General features: G+C 40.2%; 1 protein-coding gene across 1 annotated transcript in view; it reads right to left on the reverse strand.

Annotated features, from left to right (window-relative positions):
* Positions 1–3584: 3584 nt before the first annotated feature.
* Positions 3585–22923, reverse strand: part of esrrgb (estrogen-related receptor gamma b) — a 39017-nt gene continuing 19678 nt past the window's right edge. Inside the window, exons 4-7 of the mRNA XM_062436986.1 lie at positions 14542–14652; positions 13898–14059; positions 6478–6747; positions 3585–3829 (exon numbers count right to left, since the gene is read on the reverse strand). Coding sequence (XP_062292970.1) covers positions 3585–3829; positions 6478–6747; positions 13898–14059; positions 14542–14652 — 788 coding nt within the window. The remainder of the gene's footprint in view (positions 3830–6477; positions 6748–13897; positions 14060–14541; positions 14653–22923) is intronic.

Here is a 22923-nt window from a genome sequence, read left to right on the forward strand (position 1 = left end):
CATCTCAGAGTGCACGGAGATAAGATAAGTCCGCAAATGGAACAACGAATAAGCAGCTTTCTCCTCCGAGGAATGTGTTCCCCAATTGCAGTAGGTTCATCTACATTTTTTTTAATACCCAGTCAGTGATGTCACTTTATTTCTGTGCCACTGATTCCCAGGAGGAACCCATGGCCCGCTTCCAAACCCAGTGTAATTTTCAAAATATGAATTGAGGTATAGGGTCTAGAGTACTTTGCTTGCTGTACGTCCTGCTGTGCCGATAACCAAAATCGATGATCACACAGAGTGTATTAGAATCACAGAGAAAAGAAAAAGAAAATAAGAGAATATCCAACGTTAAACCAAATATAACTGACTTATTCTCACTTTGACTTAATACAGTGACTTACATTACACAGGTAATCAGATGGGCTCTAAATCTGTGATGAAGTTGCTAGATACATCATGAGAAATTCATTAATGCGGGGAAATGAAACAAATAATCATAGTTACATCAATGCACAGCAGCTAAAGTATAGTATAGTGAAATATGCACAATACATTTGCAGTGTAGCACTGTACAGTATGTCCACATTGTAAACAAAGCACAACTAAATGTCAGTCTGATTCTCCACAACACGAGGAACATAGGTGGCCATATTTGCCTTGCATAGCCCAGTGATCGCTGTTATGAAACTATTACAGACGCCCATGAAATCGCCTTTGTAAAGGTTTAGACAAACCCTCCCCGCTGTCAACCGAAATAAAACGTCTCTTGTCCCCAAGGTAGAGCCAAAGCAGAAATTTAATTGCTCCATTTCTATTGAGAATTTCGGCTTAGGAGACAATTAGGATTAATTGGATGCAGTAGAACCGTTTTAGAACTCTGAAAATAAATTAAGCATTTTCCCTTTTTATTTTCTTATATTAATTTGAGAGAAGGGAAAGTTTGGAAACAATTATCTGCCATCAGTCTTCAAAGTGCAACAAATGAACTCTGATGAGAGGAGGGAGGGTCGGTTTGGTTGTTCTGGTCACACAACCAGCAAAACATGAAGTGAATTAGCTTATTGAGGCGCTCTCCTTCAAACTCCTCAACACAGTCTCCAGTATTAAAAAAATCCATCACTTTTTTATGGTAGTTTCATCTAATAGTTGGGCTACAGGGTGCGACTTCACACAGTGCCTCATTTTGACAAAGAGACTGATGTTCAATCAATGCATAAATTGACTGAACAAAAAAGATAAAAGATTTTCATCTTGTTTTACCACTACCAACCCATCATGGGTTTTGAGTACACTCAAAATTATTGGACGCACAGCTGGACACTCAGCATCATTAAAATACAACCGTATTTATGTGAAAACAGCAGTCAAGTTCACTGGCTGGCTCAAAATACTGTTTTATGAGTATTACTTGCTCTGTGTTTCATTTTAAAGCATTTGAGGACACTATGCTTTGGTTTTATATTGTACAGAGGTGATACATCCCTAATTTCAACTGAGGACGGATTAGCTGGTTACACGTTTGGGGAATTGCATCATGGGAACTGTATTCTCTACTGTATTGGATTATAATTATCTATTCATTACATTACAGTGAATCAATAGCGTCTGCGCCTGTGGGAATCATCTCAAGTGCAGAAACTGGCCTGCGTCTGTAGTTACTGGTCACTTGGCTTTATATTTTCTTTGTAGTTACTTGTTTGGGCAGACACTAATGGCACTTGACGCTTCAAAAGACAGCTTTAAAGTGTTGATAAGGGACAATATCTGTTTCACTATAATCCTAAGAGCAGCTGATTAATTTATTACTGTATTATTTTGATCCTATGATAACATGTTCCATCTAACCTGCTCAGGTTATCAGGACAGGCGGAAATACTGCTGATTACTGTATCACATTATTCTGATTGCTATCTTTACCACTTGTTTTATAATTGATAGACATTACACTCTAAAATATCTGTAATATAATTTAGTTTGTGCACCTCAGTGTGTCAGAGTGCCAGCGTTTGTAGAAATGAACATTCAGTGCCAGTCTGAATGATTAGCACCTTCATTAAAGACGAGCTATAAAACAGTTAAATATACAGAACATTTGTGAGGTCTGATATATTCTGTCATTATTGTTTGTTGAGTTTCAATTCAAGTTATTCTCAGAAAAACACGTGTCATTACATTGACTATTATCAATGTGGGCTGTTGCTAATGGTTTAATAAAAAGCAAAATATAAGAAGAACATTTATTATATTGTTCCTCTCACACTTAAAATCTCTGGTGATCTGTGGAAATTAATTATTTAAAGTTTAGATGTGTGAGGATAGCATAAAGACTTTGGTATCAACCTGGCTGGAAGTGGAAAACAAACTAAGGAATAATGTTCTTAGCTGCGCAACTAACCAACATAATGACACTTCTTGTTTGAGAATACAACCTGTAAGAAGTTGGGCTGAATACAACAACAGCAACACTTATACGATATAATGCAATCTGATACAACATCTACAGACTCAGAATCAGTACCTATCTGACACAAACTGTACATTATAAGCTTCACAAAGGTAGTATTTATTGCAGGGCTATCAGGTTGCATTAAAGGGCATATTGGATTGCATTATATTGTATAGACAAATCTGTTATTGTGTCCTCTACCTGTATCTATAGTAAATAAATACATTTTTTTGACAAGCCGCACATTCTGGTTTTAAAAAATAATACAGAATTTAGCTTATTACTATCATGTGTATGTTTCACAGTACGTTTAGTTGCCAATATTTCAGAACACAGAGAGAAGTGTGGAGTGAGGAGGGGGGTTAGTCTCTATATGAAAAAAACACTGACTGAGACTCACTAGTACAATACTCATTATTGCCACGTTATTCATAGATGCTTAGTGCAAACTCTTTGATCACTAGCCAACCACTGTCCTTCTGTAAGCACCAAGTTGACTGTAACCACTAAGTCAATGAAGCTACCACGAGGTAAATATATCGCGAGGAAATCAAGAATCTTACATACCCCACAGTGGGTACCGCTTTCTTCGATGATGAATATGAGAATATGTCAATTCATCAATTCTCCCCCCGCCCAGTGCAATTTCACACAATATACAGTACACATATTATATGTAGACCAGTTAGAGACTATTGCTTTAACAACTGAGATTAGAAAATGTGAAGAAAGAAACAAAATCACATATGTGGCTACGTAGCCGTACAGTTCTTTAGGACATTTATATTAACACACTTCCATTTTGAGATGAAAATAAGATAAGTAACAAATTCACAGAAGCTTCAGGTGATATAGAGCATCGGGTCTCTGGTTATAACAAGACCTCGGTTGCCTGATTTCTGTACACAACATCTTTATATACATCAGCATGATCCCACACCATCAGGTTGATATTCACCCTTTTAAAACCATTTCAAGTCAAGTTCTTTCTTTTTATGTTTATTACCATTTAAACGTGATAAAATGACTCAGTAGTCCCGAGCCTCATCCTCTCACTGTCAATTGGCACACCACCTTATTTTTTTATGGGCTGTCCCTCGCCTCGCACTGGGTGATGCAGCTGTCTGTCAAACATCTGGCCCGAGTGTCAAGCCTTTGCCTCCAACATCTCAAGGAATAGTTTGTGCATTGGGACTTTGCCTTGCATTTTGATGCTGTAGAAGTGCTGAACGGCCTTGGTGGCCGTCTGACGGAGCAGAGGCAGGGTCATAAGCAGCTTGCCTGCCCGTCGAGGGTCCTCCGGATGCTGGGAGCCCTCAAAGTCCTGCAGGGCCTCGTGGAGAGAATCCTGGAGCCTTTGGACCGCTTCGATATTTTCTATGTGCATGGAGTCTGGAACAAGAAGGGTAATGGGGGAAAGGTGGAAGGAAAAGAGGAAAGAAGATGTTTTAAGGTTACACATTAAACATTTCTTTAGGTTTTGTTGACTGCTGTACAACTTAAAAGCAACACTTTCTGTACAAAACATTTACAGCTGCTACAACAACTTGGTGCAGCAGTATTATCTGCTAGCTTTGAATTCTGCAGCCTGTCTCTGCAAACATGCAATTTTATAGAGAGGTTTTCTATTGTTAGTGGTTAATGACGCTCCTTAAATAAATGCCTATACATGGCCAGGACTCTAGGGAGAGAGAGGAAGAGCGAGAGGTACTGTAGGTCCGTATAAATATATGGTAGGACAGGAAAAAGATTCATTCCTTTTGGTATCATGGACCACATACATCCCTCCTGCTAATGAATTCAGATGGCTGCATTACTAGGATATCGTTCAGCTGAATGATGGCAGCAGATGGCCTTCATTTCCATAAGAAAGAGCAGTTGGCCCCCTTATGTATAGGCTCTAAAATAAAACCAGTTGAGACTTATTAAAAACTGCTCTCTATGTATAAGTCTACAAGTTAGAAAAAACACAGGCTTGTCCTCCAAAGGAAAAGCTGACAGCAAGTGTTTTAATAGACAAGCAGTGGTTTACTTTCAGCCAATTTCACTGCACAGACTTACAGTGAGGTGAAAAATCAGCACTGATTGTCAGGTCTAACATGTGTACGTTTCATATCCACAATTCATTAACTTGAATTCAATTCAGTATTATAATCGAACTGAAAAGACTTGTTAGCTTAGTATATCTAACAGAATAAGACAGACTCGTCTCTGTATTACTAAAGCTAAAGCAAACGTCGCTGCTGATTGAAGTGTGTGAGTGAATTAGATCAGCTCCGCTATGTGTCATGAAAGTTGTGGAGTGAAGTAAGACTGTGTATGAACATGTAAATGAGGCAGAAAAAAGGAACGTACAAGGCTAATTATGTTCCTAACTGACTGATTAAGTCTCTTTTACCAGTCGCCTTCTGTGTAAATTGCGTTTCTATCTTGGGAAATTAACTAGGCTATGTGGACCGCACATGTGTTCCAGCACTCTTCATTTGAAACCTTCATGTTAATACTGATCTGATCCTCGTTTGGCTGCAGTGTGAGCGTGCATGTGTGTGTGTGTGTGGGTGTGTGTGTGTGTGAAATGCAGAGAGAGAGAGAGAGAGAGAGAGAAAGAGGGAGCAGAGGGGAGAGAATATGTTTTAAAATGTGTGTCAGTGTGTGTAAATGCACGGGGAGAGCGTTATCAAATGTGTGTGTGTGTGTGTGTTCAAGGAGGTTAGGGGCGGAATGCAAAACTAACTTTGAAGAAACAATTTCCATGTAATCTGTCAGCAGCCTGGCGTCAATCCCGTCGATACTCCGCTAATTACAAAATCAATGGCCATGAATTTCCACAGCTGTCACACCCACAGGACCCCTGGAGCCGAAGCTTTCGGAGACTGTGTTCAAACGAGCCGAAGCTGCCCTCTCGCCCTCCCTGAGCCTCCCTCTCAACCCCTGCCTTCCTCTCTCACACTTCTCCCTTACCTTTACATTCCTGTCTTTCCATCCACCGCCCCCCCCCCTCCCACTCCAGCCCTCCCCTGCCATTTATCCTCCTCTCTCTCCTCCTACAGATTCTCACTCTCCCATGGAGAGTTTGTCATCAGAAGACTAAAGCTCTGGGCTCAGCATTTTTCATTTTTTCAGTCAGGCAGGAGAAAAGACTCCTAACAGGCATTGATTAGTGGGGGACAGGCCCGGCCTCATGAAAAGCAAACTGTCGATACGGGCACAGCATTTTCACATTGGAACAAACGAGGCCCGTCGCTCCCCAACGCTCATTCCACTCCACTTAACACATTTTATTGACAGCCCCTGTTTTCCTAATGAAATGCTAAATATATCTCCCTCGGCTGTGGCATGCTGGCAGCTACTGTTATGGAGATGGAGAAAATGAGAGCGCAATGTGACAGACACACACACACACACACACACACACACACACACACACACACACACACACACACGTATGTGCACACAAATTGAAATAAAAACGCACACGCACACTCGTTAAACAATCGTGCTCCTGACCTTTTTGTCCCCTCTTATCAGGTATCCTTCATTGTGGAAGTGATCGTCCGCAAGATAATCACTTGACATTTTTTGTTTTATTTCTTTGTTTACTTTAATTAAATTCCAACTATCTAGATTTATTTGAGATTTAACATAGAGATGAACCTTCATGTCAAGCTCACAGCTCCTCACAGCCCACAGGATATTTGGCAAAAAACAAGCCATTTTTTTTGGACTATATTTTAAGTGCACCCCCCCCCCCCCCCAACATCCAGTTTCCTTTAATTACCACTTTAAGTAGGTTATTGGTTGAAAAAAATCACCTTTTTTAACATTGTCTGACATTAACAGATATCTATTATTTATCATCTTCTCCAACTCTTCATTGATATTATATGTACATTTAATATATTGTGAAACTATGGATTATACTAGTGAAACATTTCTATATTAGTATTTCAAAGTGAAGTTCTTTGGGTTTCAACAACAATGTTTGGCCCCACATAAGTTCATAATGACTGTCCTGTCACAGTTAAAGGAGTTATCCTTACCTGAGTTGGCAAGAGCAATGGCTTTAAGCGTGACAAACTCCTCTTTATCAATGCGCAGCTTCTTGTAACGTCGAACAAGTGGCAGGATGGCAACATGCAGGTCCAGCAGGCCTGAGATCCTCGCCTGCTCCTCATCCACCACGTAGTCCTCGGCGTACACAATCTCGTCCTCACAGGACAGCGAGCGAAACACAATACTCAGCACCAGGATCTCCATCCAGGCACTCTGCAGTAGACTCATCTGGTCCGCCAGTGAGAGAGTGGAAAAACCTTTGGCAAAAAAGAACAAAATGTGAGTTTATCAAGGAACTATCTCAGTATAACTGCATGACAAGGCAGGAGATCAATACATTAACGTAAAATTCACTGCATTGTATTTAGCCATCTCAAGTCCTCTTTATGTTTTATGGGCTGTGTATACTACGCTGTACAGTCCCTGGACAAGTGCAACTTAAAACAGGCTGAACTGTATGTGATAGCTTTTTAAAATATATGCAATGTCGTATGTAAGTGTGTATTATTATACTATTCATAATACTATTATAATACCATTCATGAATATTAAGTTTAATAAACTCAAAATCAAGAATATAAATCAGTGTAAAGGCCTTTGATCCGTGACTCAGGATTACTTAAACCATCAACTGTCAACAGTCAGTCCTTCTGCAAACACGTTACAAAAAGCACACAAGCTTAGTGGGGACAAATCCACTTCTAACACGGACCTTTTCTAAATTTTGTCACAAAAACAATAACGAATAAAAAATTAATTCACAACCAAAAAAAAAATTCTGTTTAAAAAACCCCCAAACTTAATCACTGGGCTGAAATTAAGTTGTCTGAAGTTTTTATTATTATTTCTCTTTATCAAAATCAAACATGTCACACAATTAATCTCCAGTAGAGTTGGTTTCTGGTTTCTTTATATAAAGTTTGTCAATTAGCCATTTGATTTTACAGGGGGGGGCAATAGGGAGTTAATTTGGGTTTCTAAATTGGGACCACTGGGAACTAGATTTGAAGCCAATTTTGTAAAGTTCAGTGGATTTGCTATTAAAAAACAGGATTATTTTTGGACTGATATACATTTCAAGATGAGATATGCCATCCATAAATGTTAAGAGATAGTGTGCTTTGTCCTTTTTTGTACTGACGAATGGATATTCAACCTTCTTATCAACCTTAAAGATAGCTTATCTTCTATTAATGTAAATATATATTTCTCTTATAAAGTCAAATAAATAATTGATGAACTGTGTATACAGAAACTGAAGCAACCTCAGATAACACCCTGATGAATGTAAGAAAGCTGAATTAGGGGAATAAAGCACAGTACAAGAGAAGTATTGTGACATGTTGAATATGAATTTACTGTTGCACTGTGTGCCAATAAGTTATCTCACTTATAAACACAACTACTCTCTTTAAATTAATGGCATCATTATAACATGGTGACATGATCGGAAAGATTTGATCGATCCCTGAAAGGTAAAGTCCAAGATAAAATAAAAAATCCTGACATATTCCACCTGATAGCCACCTCCTTCATTCATTCCCCTCTTGTGTTCAACCCTCTGAACTTGGGGTAACAAATCATCCAAGATCTTGAGGTCGACCCGTCAACTCTCTCCTCTAACATTCACAAACACCACATCAAACAGACAGACACCTGAAAGGATCTCAACCACTACAATAGCTTTCACTACTCTATGGTGAATAGGAAGGTGATTGGGGGTATTGACCAGGGCCCTGAACCCACCACTCTGCTTACTTAAATCTGAGGTTGTATGGATGGGGAATGGGGCAGGTTGACTTAAAAGAGGTCCTCCCGATGGTTCTTATCAAGCAAATAGAGAAACGATGGGGAGAGAGAGAATGAGGCAGAGAGAAAAGAGTGCTGGGGGTGTCATTGATTGGTAGATTGTAATCAGTCCACCAAATGCGAAAGGGGATCGATCCAAGCCTCAGATCTGACAAACAGACAGTTGATGGAGGACATCCGGTACACGTTTAGAGGGGGGATGGGAGGACTACGGCATCACAGAATGTAGATACTGTAGGCAGTGCCAGGAATTCATTAATTTACTCTCCATCCCCGAAAGACACTTTTGAGAGAAAATTAATGGATTAATGTGTATTATGATGACACACGATCAATAACAATACTCGTAATATGTTATTTGTCTGGATAAAGCCAAGGCGAGTTAGAAAAAAAGCTTAAAGGACCTATGCTTATTTCTAGATTTAGATTTTTGTTTTTGGACTCCACTAGACTAGTTTTGCATGATTCACAATCCACAAAACTCCTTATTAATCTTACACTGGCCCTTCATGCAGCCCCTCAGTTCAGCCTCTCTCTCTTAACAGGCAGTTTTAGCTCCCTAAGGCCCATTTCCTGGTGAGCCCGATTCATGTTAAGTTACCACTGATGCAAACCTCAAATTTACAGCTTTACTGCTTAATATTCAAATCTTTTATATGGTTAAATAGAGTGACTTTAATTGTGATAATTTTCAGGAAAATGTTCCAGGTAAATTAGCGGAGCTTCATTAGCCGCATTAAAAACCAGCCGAAACCATAAGATATGGAAATATTTGGAGCTCTTTGTTCAGCGGATCAGTTACAAATGAGCTGCAGATGACCAACACAGCTTGACTACCCCCCAAAACAATGGAAAAATGCCATGATGTTAGTGGAGTCATATATCAGTCATATATGACAGAACATAATAGGTCCCCTTTAAACAATTATAAAGAAAAAAATGATGCAGAAAAAAGTAATTAATCAAACTTGTCATTTGGCTGAGCATAAAAGTATTAATTCATTGGTTATTATATACCATTTCATATTATTGTGCTCAGCATTTTCTTTTTTTGCACTACATATTTGCTTTACATATTTTGTGAAAGAATTCTCAAATATCTGTCACCCTCTTCAATTGTCTTCCTTTTGATCATTATTTTCCTTTTCTACAGTCTGGTTTTTTTCCCCTTTTCACTCAATTTACTGAAGCGATGGAGTGACTTCCTGGATCCCTGGGGGTTGCCCCTGGAGCTTCAAGGTCTTCGCCCGGAGGTGGCTGAGTTAAGTGTTGCTGTGGAGGGTGATTCCCCCTGATGAAATATCAATATTTCACCCTACTGATTTACTGCCGTTTGACCAAACATGACACAATATTGAGCAAACTGGGTAATGTCTATGTCTCTGTCTCTGCAGTTTCCTCTACATACAATGACAAAAGGCATGAACGGAGACAAGGGATAGCTTCACATCACACTAAAAGATGAATATCAAAAATTCTGCCCTGCAAGGCAGAGCAGTAACTACAAATTTGAGAGAAAGGGATTCAAGTTTTCAGGCTGCACTGCAAACTGAGTAACAGACAAAACAGTTGAAATGTCTTCATTTTACATTATCAGGCTGATTACTGAACCTAAATAGAGTAGCTTCCCGATCATCTACTATAACATATTAAATAAAAAGAGTTTGATACATTTTAAGTGTTTTAAAGGCAACTTAAACACACCACATTGCATGAATTTCACCACAGTCAACATATGAGATTTAAGTCACTGATACTCTGCTTTGCTAGGCTAGTTTTAGTTAACATGTTTAACAGTTATAATTGTTCCCCATCATGACATACTGCCTTATTTATTAATGTTCGATAACCAACTGAATTACCAAACTACTGGTTCAAAATTCATACTTTTAAGTTCAATAAAAAAACAACAACATACAAACAAAAAAACAGGCGCCAAAAAGTCAGATTGCATTTTGGCCTTGTAGGGAAGCTGAATCAGTAATATATTGAGCCAACCATAAGATTTAATATTACAGTGCTTGTCTATTTCTATACTTGATCCTTAACAAATCAAGGGATGTTAACAATTGTTTGCAGTCCCACACAAAAAAGAAAAGTGATTCGGCTATGCAACAGTACAGTAGCCTACAGGTACAGATCAGATAAGTAATTGAATCCCTATTCAGTACAATGAAGTGACTGAGTGTTTGGCAGTGAAGCTTGAAGCTGTCATTGAGAGCTAGGTCTAAAACAGACAGCAGTTCACTCTCTATTCATTTAGTATCATTACAGGCCTCCTAAGAGCCCTAATGGGCCTAATAAAAAGACAGAGGTAATAATGAGACTAGAGGGCCCTATATGAGCAGGAGGAGTAGGAGGGGGAGAGCCAGGGGAACAAGAGAACAAGGAAGCGAGAGACTGTGTGTGAAAGATATGACAGCAGAGAGTCTGTGTGTGAGTGGCAGAGAAAAAGAGGGGAAAAAATCAAAGGAAGAAAGTAGCGCTCTGAACTGAGTGAACATTAAATACCAGAGGGTGCTGAATTCTGCCTCGAATATAAATCTACACATGTTGTGTGCAGTTGCGTGTTATAACAGCTGCACAAATTAGCGGCCACCTCTGACCTCCTGACAACTGTGTTATGATTTTGTTTCCACTTTCGTGACAGTGGGTGTAAATGTAATATCAATCTGCCTAGTGATGAGTTACAGCCATCCACACAAACATGTTTAACTTGGACTTGAAAACACCGGAAAATCATCAACAGTTCGGCTCTTGAAGGCAAAATGTGTTTTATATCTGTACGTCAAAGTAAAGTTGTTTTGAGCTTAGCTATTCACCACAAATATTTAAGATATCAGAATGACAACATGTAACAGAAAACCTGTGCAATGTTTCACATGTAGATGGTGAAGGACTTTTACATTAATGGAGCAATCTGCAGTAATGACTCTTATTACCTCATCGTTAAGGCCATTTGTGCAGCGGGCTATGAGTGTAATGGTGGGAGTGGACGGTTAAACTGTAGGGACCCCTTTTGTCTTAATCGTTACTTGGTGACACTCTGACCTGGTGGCCCCGGGTAAAATGTCCCCAGAGTGTCACAGGCCCCTTTAATAACTCTGGCGGGTCTGGATTTAGATCTTCATAGCATACCAGATCAATAGTTATACATAGTAAATGTAGCAGAGATTGAGGTCCAAAAATATGACAGTAAATTTCTTTAAATCATTTCTGCACCCCTGCGGATATGTTTAAATTGAGGAATTTGATTGTCCAGTATCTGGCCTCTTTTTCCACTCTACAATATAATATACCTGAATCAGAAAAAAGCTAGTTAACACATATCCATGTTCTCAAGATTCTGGATGAAAAAGAGGTCATGGAAGAAACTGTGCATTTGGGTCAGGGATGCTCCTTTTGTCCCTGACAAAGATTGTTTTTTTTATCAGTGTAAACTCCAAAGTGGTGAGACAGCACCCCTGCCTCGTACCCTAGCGTCCCTCCAAAGCCTAATCTCCTAATCAGACTACACAGCTCCCCTGTGTCTTTGCAGAATCAATCCTTTGAGGTTACCAGGGCAGATTTGGGACCAACGCACCTTCACCCACACCAAATTACAAGTGTCAAATGTAAATCTGATGACGAATCAGTGATTACGGTTAAACCTGGACAGAACAAGCAGCTAAGCCGCTGGTGGTTGTGCCAGTTGACAAATGAGTAAATAAACCCACAGGTACAAAAAAAAGAGTTATTATGTTTATAGTTGTCAAGGAGAAATGAATTTACTACATAACATTACATTATAGCTAAAACAATCAGTCAATCAATAGTTGATTGACAAATTATGTAATTTTTGATAATTGATATATAGTATCAATTATCAAACATTACGTATAGTATATAGTATAGTTTCAGTAGTTTTTCAATTAAAATGACTAATCATTCTCTGGTTTCAGATTCTCAAATGTAAGAATTTTTTGGTACTTTTATTGTTATTTATTGTGTAAATCTAAATTTCAAAGCTTTGGGTTTTGGTCAAAACAGGACATATGAAGACAATGTGCTCTGAGAAATTGTGATTTTTTTCTGACATTTTTTGTATAAAACAATTAATTTATAAACTGAGAAAATAATTGCTTGATTAATTAATAAATGATTAATAAATTACATGAAAAAGTTACTCGCATCCCTTTGTTTAATTCAGACACGTCTAGAATATTGCTCTGCTTAATAAGTTTAATTGTTCTACATGTGCAGTTTTGTGCTCACTATATTTGATTGGATCAATGAGATGCATCTACTTTGAATTCAACCTGTATTATCTTTAAACACATGGCGGTCCAAAGTGTCTGTTTCAACTGATAGATATGAAAGAAAAGAAGATCTGAGAACATTTGCATAACAAGTCTTATTTAAGAATTTGTCAACAAAGACTGGGGAAATCCGTCAGTATTTTCCTAAATAAATCAATTTTACCTCAGGCTCTGTGTAGTCTCCTTAAGTAAGAAAGAGGATTGCTTTCTTTAAGTCTTGGATTGAAATGGAATACATTGACATAGGGGCGGGTCCCACCCCCCGACTCTCCCACCCTGCCCAGTCAAATCAAAGGTTTCAGCTGCTCTTTATTGATTAGATTTTAGAATATGGGACTAGCTTCTCCCTTAGGTGCAGATGAGTAGCAGATGTTAATTATCCTGTGTGTGTGTGTGTGTGTGTGTGTGTGTGTGTGTGTGTGTTTATTTGGTGGTGGTGGGGGGTTGTTTTTGTGTTTTTGTGTTTTTGTGTGTGCAGTCAGTGAACTTCTTTAGTATTCTCATACGGTATTATATCAGCAAATTAAAAAGCAAACGGGTCTACTTCCACTCTTTACCAACAACGCAAAGCTAGGTTTATGCTTGGCACAGTGTCCTCGGCGTTAGCCAAAAATGATGTCACTGCGTCTTCCGCATCGAGTGCAAAGGCTCTGCAAGTTGTTAGTCGTGCGCTTCTGAATTTTTGTAACAAGACACGTGCTGTGCGGACTTGCCGAAGTGGCTGAAGTGCATTTCCTTGTCAATAGCGCACATTGGCCTCAAAGTACGGCTATATTCCCTATCGAAATGTCTCTTTGCATGTTAGGGACAGACAGACCATTTTCTCTTATATTGCCTTTGTAGTTTTAATGGCCATAAGCAGATAAATTCTTCCTCAGCAACGATGAGCTCCAGGGCCACATATGTAGCCATGTTGGATAATGACGTTCTAATACTCGTTGAACTCTTGCTTAAAATATTTTGTTTATACACCACCTGGCATTTTGTAAAATACTGCAACGAACAACAGTGTTGAGTGTTAATGCCTCTGTGCATGAATGTAGCTTGCCCACAATCTTCGGATGCCCACGCCATGGTGTCTTGCGTGAGTATAAACAAGGCTTAACTCGCGTAAAAATTTGCCTTACAATAATCTTTTTATCAGCGCTCACAAATAAATACCATTTCCTACTTACTGAACTTTTTTTTTTTTTTTTAATTATATCAATATTTAGCATATTTTGACAATTTTGGAGTGTTAAAAAACAGATCCAAGAAAACACAGCTATTCATTTGAAGTCATATTTCTCCATTTCTCTACCTGGGATATGTTTTGCCCAACCAATGATGACCACCAGTTCGCGGTCAGCCAAGTCACACAGCGTGGTCAGGGCCTTGATGTCTCCGTCGGGCATGGTGGGGTCGGGCATGGCATATATCTTCTCTGGCTCCACCACCAACAAATGGGAAACGATCTTTGTCACTAAAGACAGAATGATGGACACAGGGATGAAGAAAGAGAAAAGAAAAAAGAGTGTTGTGAGACAATTTTAAGCAACAGTATTCATAGATTTAAAAAAAAAAAAAGGAAAGGGATTATTACAATATGTTTGTATGTTTGTTATGATACATTTGAAAACTATAGAGAGAAAGAGAATGTCATAAACTATTGTGCAAACTCTAAATCAGGTGACAGGTTGGCTTGGTGATGAATCTGACAGCAGCATAACTGCACACAGGTTTTTCCCCCCATGACAGAAAAAAACAAAACATTGATGCATCCACAAAATGTCGTTCCACCCTTTGATATTTTGTAAAATGAATAAATTGCAGTATTCTGACTCACTGCTCTAAGTCCCAAAATTTGATAGATAATATCATCTTCCTGTAATGCTAATGCACCACATTTGCATAATTTAACTGGGTGAGATACGGGAAAAAAACAAACCAAGCTGTGTGACTCACATGGCTTTTTGGCTGGAGGGGGGATGGTAAGACCAAGGTAGGCGCCATTCTCTGCGTCCATCCTTCGTTTGTACTTCTGTCGCCCCCCTCTCACCCGGTCCAGACGTACACCTGCAGAAAATACCACAAATGTGCAAATGTCATACAAACCAAAGGCACTTTGAAGCATGAGTAAAACGTATGGGTTTTTTAGTAATATGGAATAAAATATAATTAATCTGAGCAACCTCCTCCCTTTCTGGTTCATTTTTATTTCTTTCTGTATATCAGGGTAAATCTACATCTGTAGATTTAGTTAAAAACGTAACATGATAGTACATTTTACTGTAGCTACAGCTAATGATGAAAGCCTCTTTGCATATATTTTGCTGAGTCATAAATCTTTCAAAGATTTCACAGTTTATACACACACACACACACACACACACACACACACACACACACACACACACACACACACATACACATACACACACACACACACACACACACACACACACACACACACACACACACACACACACACACACACACACACACATATATATATCTATATATATATTTATATTGGCATGGCATACCTTACAAATCAAAACTGAGGCTTATTTTTCAATATCATATATAGCATTGTCTAAATGTTCCTGATTGTAGTATATTACTAACTGGTATATCAAGCTCATTAAGGAAACCTTTCAAAAGTAATTTATTCCCAATCATATGAATATACTGTAACTGAGACTGATGTTTTTGTCTTTATATTTAACTTTTCAAATGGAAAGAGTGACTATTCAATACCGATTACCCGTGGAAGAGTGTAAGTATCTAGTTAATATACAAACGTGACAAATCTGGGATTATCTCGAAAGCCACCTCAGAGGACACGGACGACATCAGATGCACCTTATGTGCTGGATTTACACCCTTGTATTAAAAGTTGTTTGTGCATTGAGGGAGAGCAAACAGATTTTACATGGTCAAGTGGAATTGAGTCGTGTGAGATTTCCCAGTGACTCATATAAATTCCTTTGATTCCCCTGGAAACAAAAGAATCCGATTAGGATGGTCTTTCAATTTCCTGACACCAACTATCCACTAACCTAATTACCCACCGTGCCCAGAGGGAGCTCATTCTTCCCAGCAAACACAGTGAGATCATTTTATGCCTGGCAGATTGAAGCTAAATCGAGAGCCCCTCTCCTAACACAGCTTTCCATTTGTACGCCTTAAAGTAATCAATAAGGCTTGCAAATAGACTTCTTGTTCTTTGAACACATGTGGATGCGGTTTTAATTAGTCAGTTAGGCAGCTAGGAACTAGGTTTGCGATAGATGGAGCTTTCGTAGTTGTTTTTACCATTATTCTTGTTTAAGGTAAATTTAATATTATAAATTGTGCTTCAGGAAACTGTGCGCATGTACTCCACATACTAAGTCAGTTCAATCCCTTCTCTCTATTTAATGACACACATAGGCCTAATAAAGGCATATGCAGTTAAAGGCTTTCACAACAATAACCTTGTGTAACGCAGAAATATATTAACCAGGTTTATGCCCTAAATTTATGTATAGACTTCTCAGACTAAGTGACAGTGAGTTGTTGCTGTTTTTGTCCCTGATATCTCCCACCATCCTCACACGCACACGCACACGCACACACGCACACACACACACACACACACACACACACACACACACACACACACACACACACACACACACACACACACACACACACACACACACACACACACACTGGTTTCCCTGCTGCGGGCTGCAGGGTCATGTGGCTGCAACAAGCGACAAGTGACCAAACAGCCAGAGTTAGAATTCCAAGATCCGCGGGGGCTGTTTGAACTGGAACATCCAACTGGCCCATAATTAATAGACGCTGACAAGAATTAAGAGCTCAGCGCTAACCAGTTTCAGTTTACAGCTTAGCAGCGCTGCAATCGACAGAGACCCAAGGCAGGAAGGCAGAGAGAATGACAGAGAGAGAGGAAAAAATGGTTTAGATAATGCTGATGAACAGGAGGGTTGTGAAATATCACAGGAAAAGCTGCTGTTTTCAGTGAAATGTATCAGTATTCTGAAGGATCTCTGTTTATCTTTGTCTCAATTTTTCTTCCGTCTGTCTCTCTCTCTCTCTCCTAGCATCGGGTATACGTCTCCTCCCTGTCAGCCCTGCCTGTCCCAGCCAGTGCCTGATCTGACCAGTGCAGGATTAACTCCTCCCCATGTGATACGGCACAGTACTGAGAATCTGACCACAACAAGACAGCTGGATGAGGCCCCTTGTAAAGGGCTGGTGATGGTGGTGGGGTAACACTATGAGTTTGTGTCATCGTCAGCACCACATTCCACACCTCAAAACTACTGAGGCCTTCATGCTTCAGACAATGTGGTCCAGAAGAAAGTTTGTGTCCTGGTAGTCAAGGGCCAAGCAGGTGTGCAGATCATCTTAAAAGCATCCAGATCCATTTTTTACAGTTGCTAGGCCCTCGTAAATTGTGGCAGCCAAAATATGGATGCAGTGGTGAGGTTATGGGGTAAAAGAGCATGGATAATGGGAGATGGGAGAAGTGTGTGTGCTAGTATTATGAGCTCGGTAAGATCATACAGTGCAGTTCAGTACGCTTATAACTTACTGCAGACTATGAGAGGGAAAGGCTGAGATGCAAAGATATTGGCTGACAGCCTGTCTGTGCATGTGTATGTTTGTGTGTGTGTTTCTGTGTGTGTGTGTGTGTGTGCGTGCTTGTATTTATGTGTAAGTGTGCGTGCACATGTGTGTGGAAAGACGATGAGGCATGTTTTCATTCATTTATTTTGCTAGTCTTTAGCAATTAAAAATGTGACAGTCAGGTCTGTAGCAGGACACACACACACACACACACACACACACACACACACACACACACACACACACACACACACACACACACACACACACACACACACACACACACACACACACACACACACACACACACACACACACACACACACACACACACACACACACACACACACACGTATAAATCGTAGTGAGGAAATAGTGAAAAATGATTTTTTTATTTAATTTGATTGTTGTTGTAAAGGCAGGGAAAAATATATTTTGATTCTAAAAATACTGGAATCAATCTATAAACTACTCACATTGTGTAAGGTTCAACAAAATTGCATTGCAAATATCTTCCCAAAGTTGGTTAAAAATACAGAGGATATGACTTTAGTGTCCTACTGGCCTGCAAACAGTATGACAAAAATTCAGAAAACAAACAAAAAAATAGAAATTAGGAATTCTGCTGAAAGTAAGCAATTAAAATATATACCCAAAAACAAAAACAAACTGTCCAGAATAAAATAAAAAATTATTAAAAAGTCCCCAAACGAAAAGTTCCACAGGGGACACTTATGCAAGATTAATTTATGCCAGGCAGAATAAACTTTATAGACAACAGATTTCATCACATCAACATGCATGTGTCTTATGTATATCAAGCTTGTGTGTTACTATGGGAACATGTGCATGTGTGTATGTATCTCACGCAACTATTTTCAGCCCCTCACCTGTCAGAGGCGCTTCTTTCTAGAGAATGTGTCAGAATTGGCTGGCTGGCTAACGCTGCCAAAGGGAGATTAGGAGCACCCTATTTTAGCTGGGAAAAATCAGAGGGATGCAGCACCCCTCCTACATGGTCGCTCACCCTTTACAAGTAACAGGAACTTACACTTCCAGATCTACTTCGGAGGGCCGAGTCTGAAAGCCTGCAAAGAACTAAAGGCATTGGACAGCGTTTGTTTGACTGTACAGAGTCTGTGTGGGCTGCAGGGAGGGAGGGATTCTAGGAGAAAATGTATAACGGACCAGAGGAGGGGGTACGGGGGGGGGTGTTTATCAGGATGGCGTCCCACCTGCTCTAACCCCTGACAGGCTGACAAGACAAAGCTGGAGTTGTTTTCCCATTACAGCGCACCCTGGCATTGCTTTCTTTATCATGTTTTACACTTTTCATAAATCTGAGCCGGCATGTCCATAAGGGGTATTACTGTGTATTACAGAGCTACCCTGACCACAAATGTGCCTGTAATTGAAAACATCTGTACGACTGGAGATGGTCGATTCAGAATCCCCGGTGTATTGGCATTGCAGGCGCTCAGTTTGTGGTGTTTGCACAGTTTTGTTGTGTTAGAGTGGGTGAAAGAGAAAAAGACGAGGGAAGGGTGCCAGCAGGAAACATACATCTCAAGGTCCGATTCCATGTCACTTGTAAGCATGATATACATCTGGCATGTGTGTAGATAAATGTGTGTTTTGAATCTAGTGTATGTATGAGAGGGTTGTAAAGAGGTCAGCACTTCACTAAATCCCCTTCTTCAGAGGAACACGTGTTAGCCTCCGTGTCTGATATATCACCTGCTAGACAGTGAGGACAGGACAGTGAAGAGCCTCTGGGTGGGCTCAGACTCTGGGCGGCACTCTACTAACTACTGTGACACCCTAAAAAGCACACAAGGCCACATAATTGTGCTGTTAGACAAGTTTGTGGTACAATAAAAGATGAAGTGACAAAGGATCAGATGTGAGGTGAACAATATAAGCAGAAGCTAACCTAAAGATGTATGCTGTTCAAATGTATCGGCAAAGACTTTAAAGGGACCCATACAGTATAGACCTTTGCTATATCTTTATTTTGATGATGTAATCTTAGTGTATAGATTGGCTTCTGATCTAAACCTATTGATTGGGAAGGGACCTGACAGTCTGTGATATTGGGTATGGCTTTACTAATCTTTTGTGTATGTGGCTGGAGGAAAATAAGGCTGTAACGTTACCCCAGTAGCCACGTTCGCTCAGGAAAGACTGCTGATCCCTATCTGTGGTCGGTGAGGGCGAGACAGCAGTGTAGGTTGCCAAAATAGTCTGGCAGCTTGTATTCATCCACCACATTACAGTGGTGTCAGAAAATCCCCCACAAGCAAGAATACAGAAACACTAAAACATGCAAGTATCAACTTCAGAAGAGAAAAAGGCTTAATGTCTTTTTATTTGAATTGTTAAATTTTACATGGACATCAGCAGGCCTATAGGGTTGTATGCTTCTATTTCAGCAGAACATTGTTTTTAAACATGCTAATTTGCTAACATGATGATGTGATTACTTGATCATAGACCTTTAAATATTTTGTTGCAGCACTAAAACTAAAAAAAAAAGTACAAAAAATAACTTTCATCAACAGCAAAAAATGACAAAAGTGACTGAATTTATAAAGTAAAAAAATGCTAGCTCAATTCACTATTCCTGCAACATTTAACACCATGCTATGGGGGTATTAGCACTGCTATTAGCTGCAGGCACTGACTCCTGGCAGTAGTGACTGACACCATACCTTCCGCGAGTTGTAATTACGTGAGAGTTTTTCCATTGGACCTGTGACCTTTTATCAGCCTCAGCTGGACATTTAAGGGGTCACTGAGCGAGACAGGCTCCTCAAACAGCCGCTATCTTCCACCCTGCTCATCCAGGCACCCTGCTGTGGTGCAGTAGTATAGCTGGATCTGGAAAGAAGCCTGTCATCTGCAGTATTTTTCCACAGGTCGCTTTAATATAAAAATTAATTCAGTGTCACAATAATTTGTATATAACCTGTGTAATATGCACACACACAGAAAACACACACACACAACTATCAAACACACAACAAATGAATCTGATTATGTTAGAATGAGACTGTATAAAGTGCATTTACTAACACATTTTGTTTCATCTGTTTCCTGTTAAAGTGTGTCAGGCTTTTACTTTTCTGTCATTTCAGGAAGATTAGTTTGGATCAACACTCCAAACACACATGAAGCCGCAGAACAAGGCTTAAGAACTGAAGTCAGCTGATTAGCGGCAGGTGTTGCAGGGAGGAGGGGTTTCCCTGCCCACCAATGGTGCTGGTCTAACCCTGGCAGCTGGCACTTTATAATTCAGGATGGCATGCTCGGAGAGGACTTTAGAAGGTCCTGGTAGAAATATTAGATACTTATAGAACGACTGATCACACAATTATGATATTGTTGCACTAGATTGTGTATAAACATACTGTGGGGTTGGGACGTTGAAAGTAAGGGTGGGAGTCGTGGCAAAAAGAAGGTGCAAAGAAATAATTATGAATGAAAATGGATGAAAAATTTTAACATTATGGTCAGTATATTTATGATAACTGTAGTAAAACTAGAAAAAAAATCTTGAAAATAGAACAAAAAGTTTACAAAACAGCACAGGTAGTGGCTATAGACCTGAAGCATAAACAATAAATCATAGTTTTTTTTATGAACTTATTCAGCAGATTTCTTGTTAGAATGCTTCATAGATAACACTATGTGAGTATTTCTTTTCAATGACCAGCATATGGCCACTTATTATGTGATCTCATTACATGAAGTAGGACAAGCCACTGTACCCCCACTGATTCCATGATCAAAGCCCCCCCAAGTCTGTAAGAGGCCATGCCACAGCACTATGCCACAATTAAATGTCCTTTTGCCTTTTAATTGAATGCCATCACTTTCAGAGAATCACCTACTGTGCCACATGTTGTGGTGGCTGTGCTGCTGCGTCTCAGGAGTGGCAGATTCCCCCTCACACATGCTGACTGTCTACATGAGCGGTTTACTATAGCCCACCACAGACAATAACCTGCTGTTTCTCCCTTAAGCATGCGCTAATAGTTTCAGCTTTATTTCTGAAGCTACGTTATTTTTTCTGGCTGCGAGTTTAAGCCTTGGTGTCAGATATTTGGGATGGGATGAAGACATCAAGTGTGGGCGCATGTATAAATAGTGCTGTAATGGCAATACAATACAACCCTTCATTCTGAGATGAACAAACACAGCTACATAAGTGCACTGTGGACAGAGTTATATTAGTGGAAGTGTACCAAGAGCCTGACATACAATCTTGTGTTACCAGCACAGATTGCAGTTAACTGCTGCTGGTGTCTATTATGAGATGTGTTTGGTGCTGGCAGAACACAACAAAACTGTATGACCACAGTTTTATTTTAGGAAATTTATGACTGTTGTGTCTCCAAGTGAAGCCTACAAACAAATTCTCTAACTGCTCCATTTTATGTCAGGATATATATCATACAATCAGTGTGGATGGCAGTGGGCTCAACTCCAGAACTTGACCTCGTCTCTAAATTGGGATGCCAGGTTGTACATTGTTATGGTTAGAAATTACGAGATGTACAACTCTTAATGTAACAACACAGGTGAGATGTACTTTTGTGGTTCAGCACCAACCGTGTACATGTGAATGTCCTGAAAGCCCCCCCCCCCGATACTCTGTCACAAAGTCATTCAAGTATCTGAGTCCAGCATGAGCAATATGGGTGATACCCCTGTAGTGAAGTGCTGTGAGGCTGAAGGGTGTTTGGAGCAATCTGTTTGTGAACATGCAGCCCTGTGCCATGTGTGCCCTAATGCCATTTTTGAGTTTCCGGAAGACGCCAGTGAGCATCAGGATGTCTACAATCAGTCTTGTTGTAACTGAGCCCAGGCATTTCTGATGATGGTGGACCTTGTGAAGTTCCCCACAAATGTCTAGCTCCAGGTGTTCCCAGGGCCATGATGGCCAAGCCAGTAGTTGGAGTGGGGTTGTTCTAGGGGGCCCTGGCTTGCTGCTCATGAGATGTCACAGTCCCTGATGAGGGCTTCTATGTCCCTGTCGATACCTGGCTACCACACCGAGTCCTGGCACACGTACAATGCCCAGGTACCCTCATGTGCCATCAAGAGAACCCATTCACAGAGGGAGTTGGGGATCACTGTGCAAAGGCCACGGCAATGTGACTGTCATTCCAGTATTACAGCTCCTCTCTGACTCTGTAGATCAGAGAGGTAGGTCACCATCTTGTGGAGGACAAGGTCTGATGTTGCAGCGTTTTTGGGTTCCTGGAGAGACATTGCTACCTACAGTGGAGACTGAAGAAGTTTCACTAGCTCATGCTCTGTTGGATCACTGTCACATCGCTGCCTTGTCCAGATGTAAACTGGAGTCAGAAGTTGTACAGCTACAGGTATCCCAACCAGCGATGGAGGCGGAGTGGATTATGTCTGGTGCCCGATGTTGCCAGCAGAGTTGTGAGGTCCTAGTGATCAGTCCTGATAGAGGACCCGCGTCCATAAAGATACAAATGCCACCTCCCACATGGACTAGGGGCCCTTAAGGTGAAAGTGATGAGATGTTCCACTTCATCCTGTGTTTGGGTGAGAACAGCCCCCAACATGTGCAACTGAAGACATCACATAACAATGGTGGCGCAGGCCATATCAAAGTAGACAAGGATAGTTGGAGAGGTGAGCTGAGTCTTCAGGAAGTACATGACCCCT

Source organism: Scomber scombrus, chromosome 17, assembly GCF_963691925.1.
Source record: "Scomber scombrus chromosome 17, fScoSco1.1, whole genome shotgun sequence".
In the NCBI taxonomy this organism is placed as follows: domain Eukaryota; kingdom Metazoa; phylum Chordata; class Actinopteri; order Scombriformes; family Scombridae; genus Scomber; species Scomber scombrus.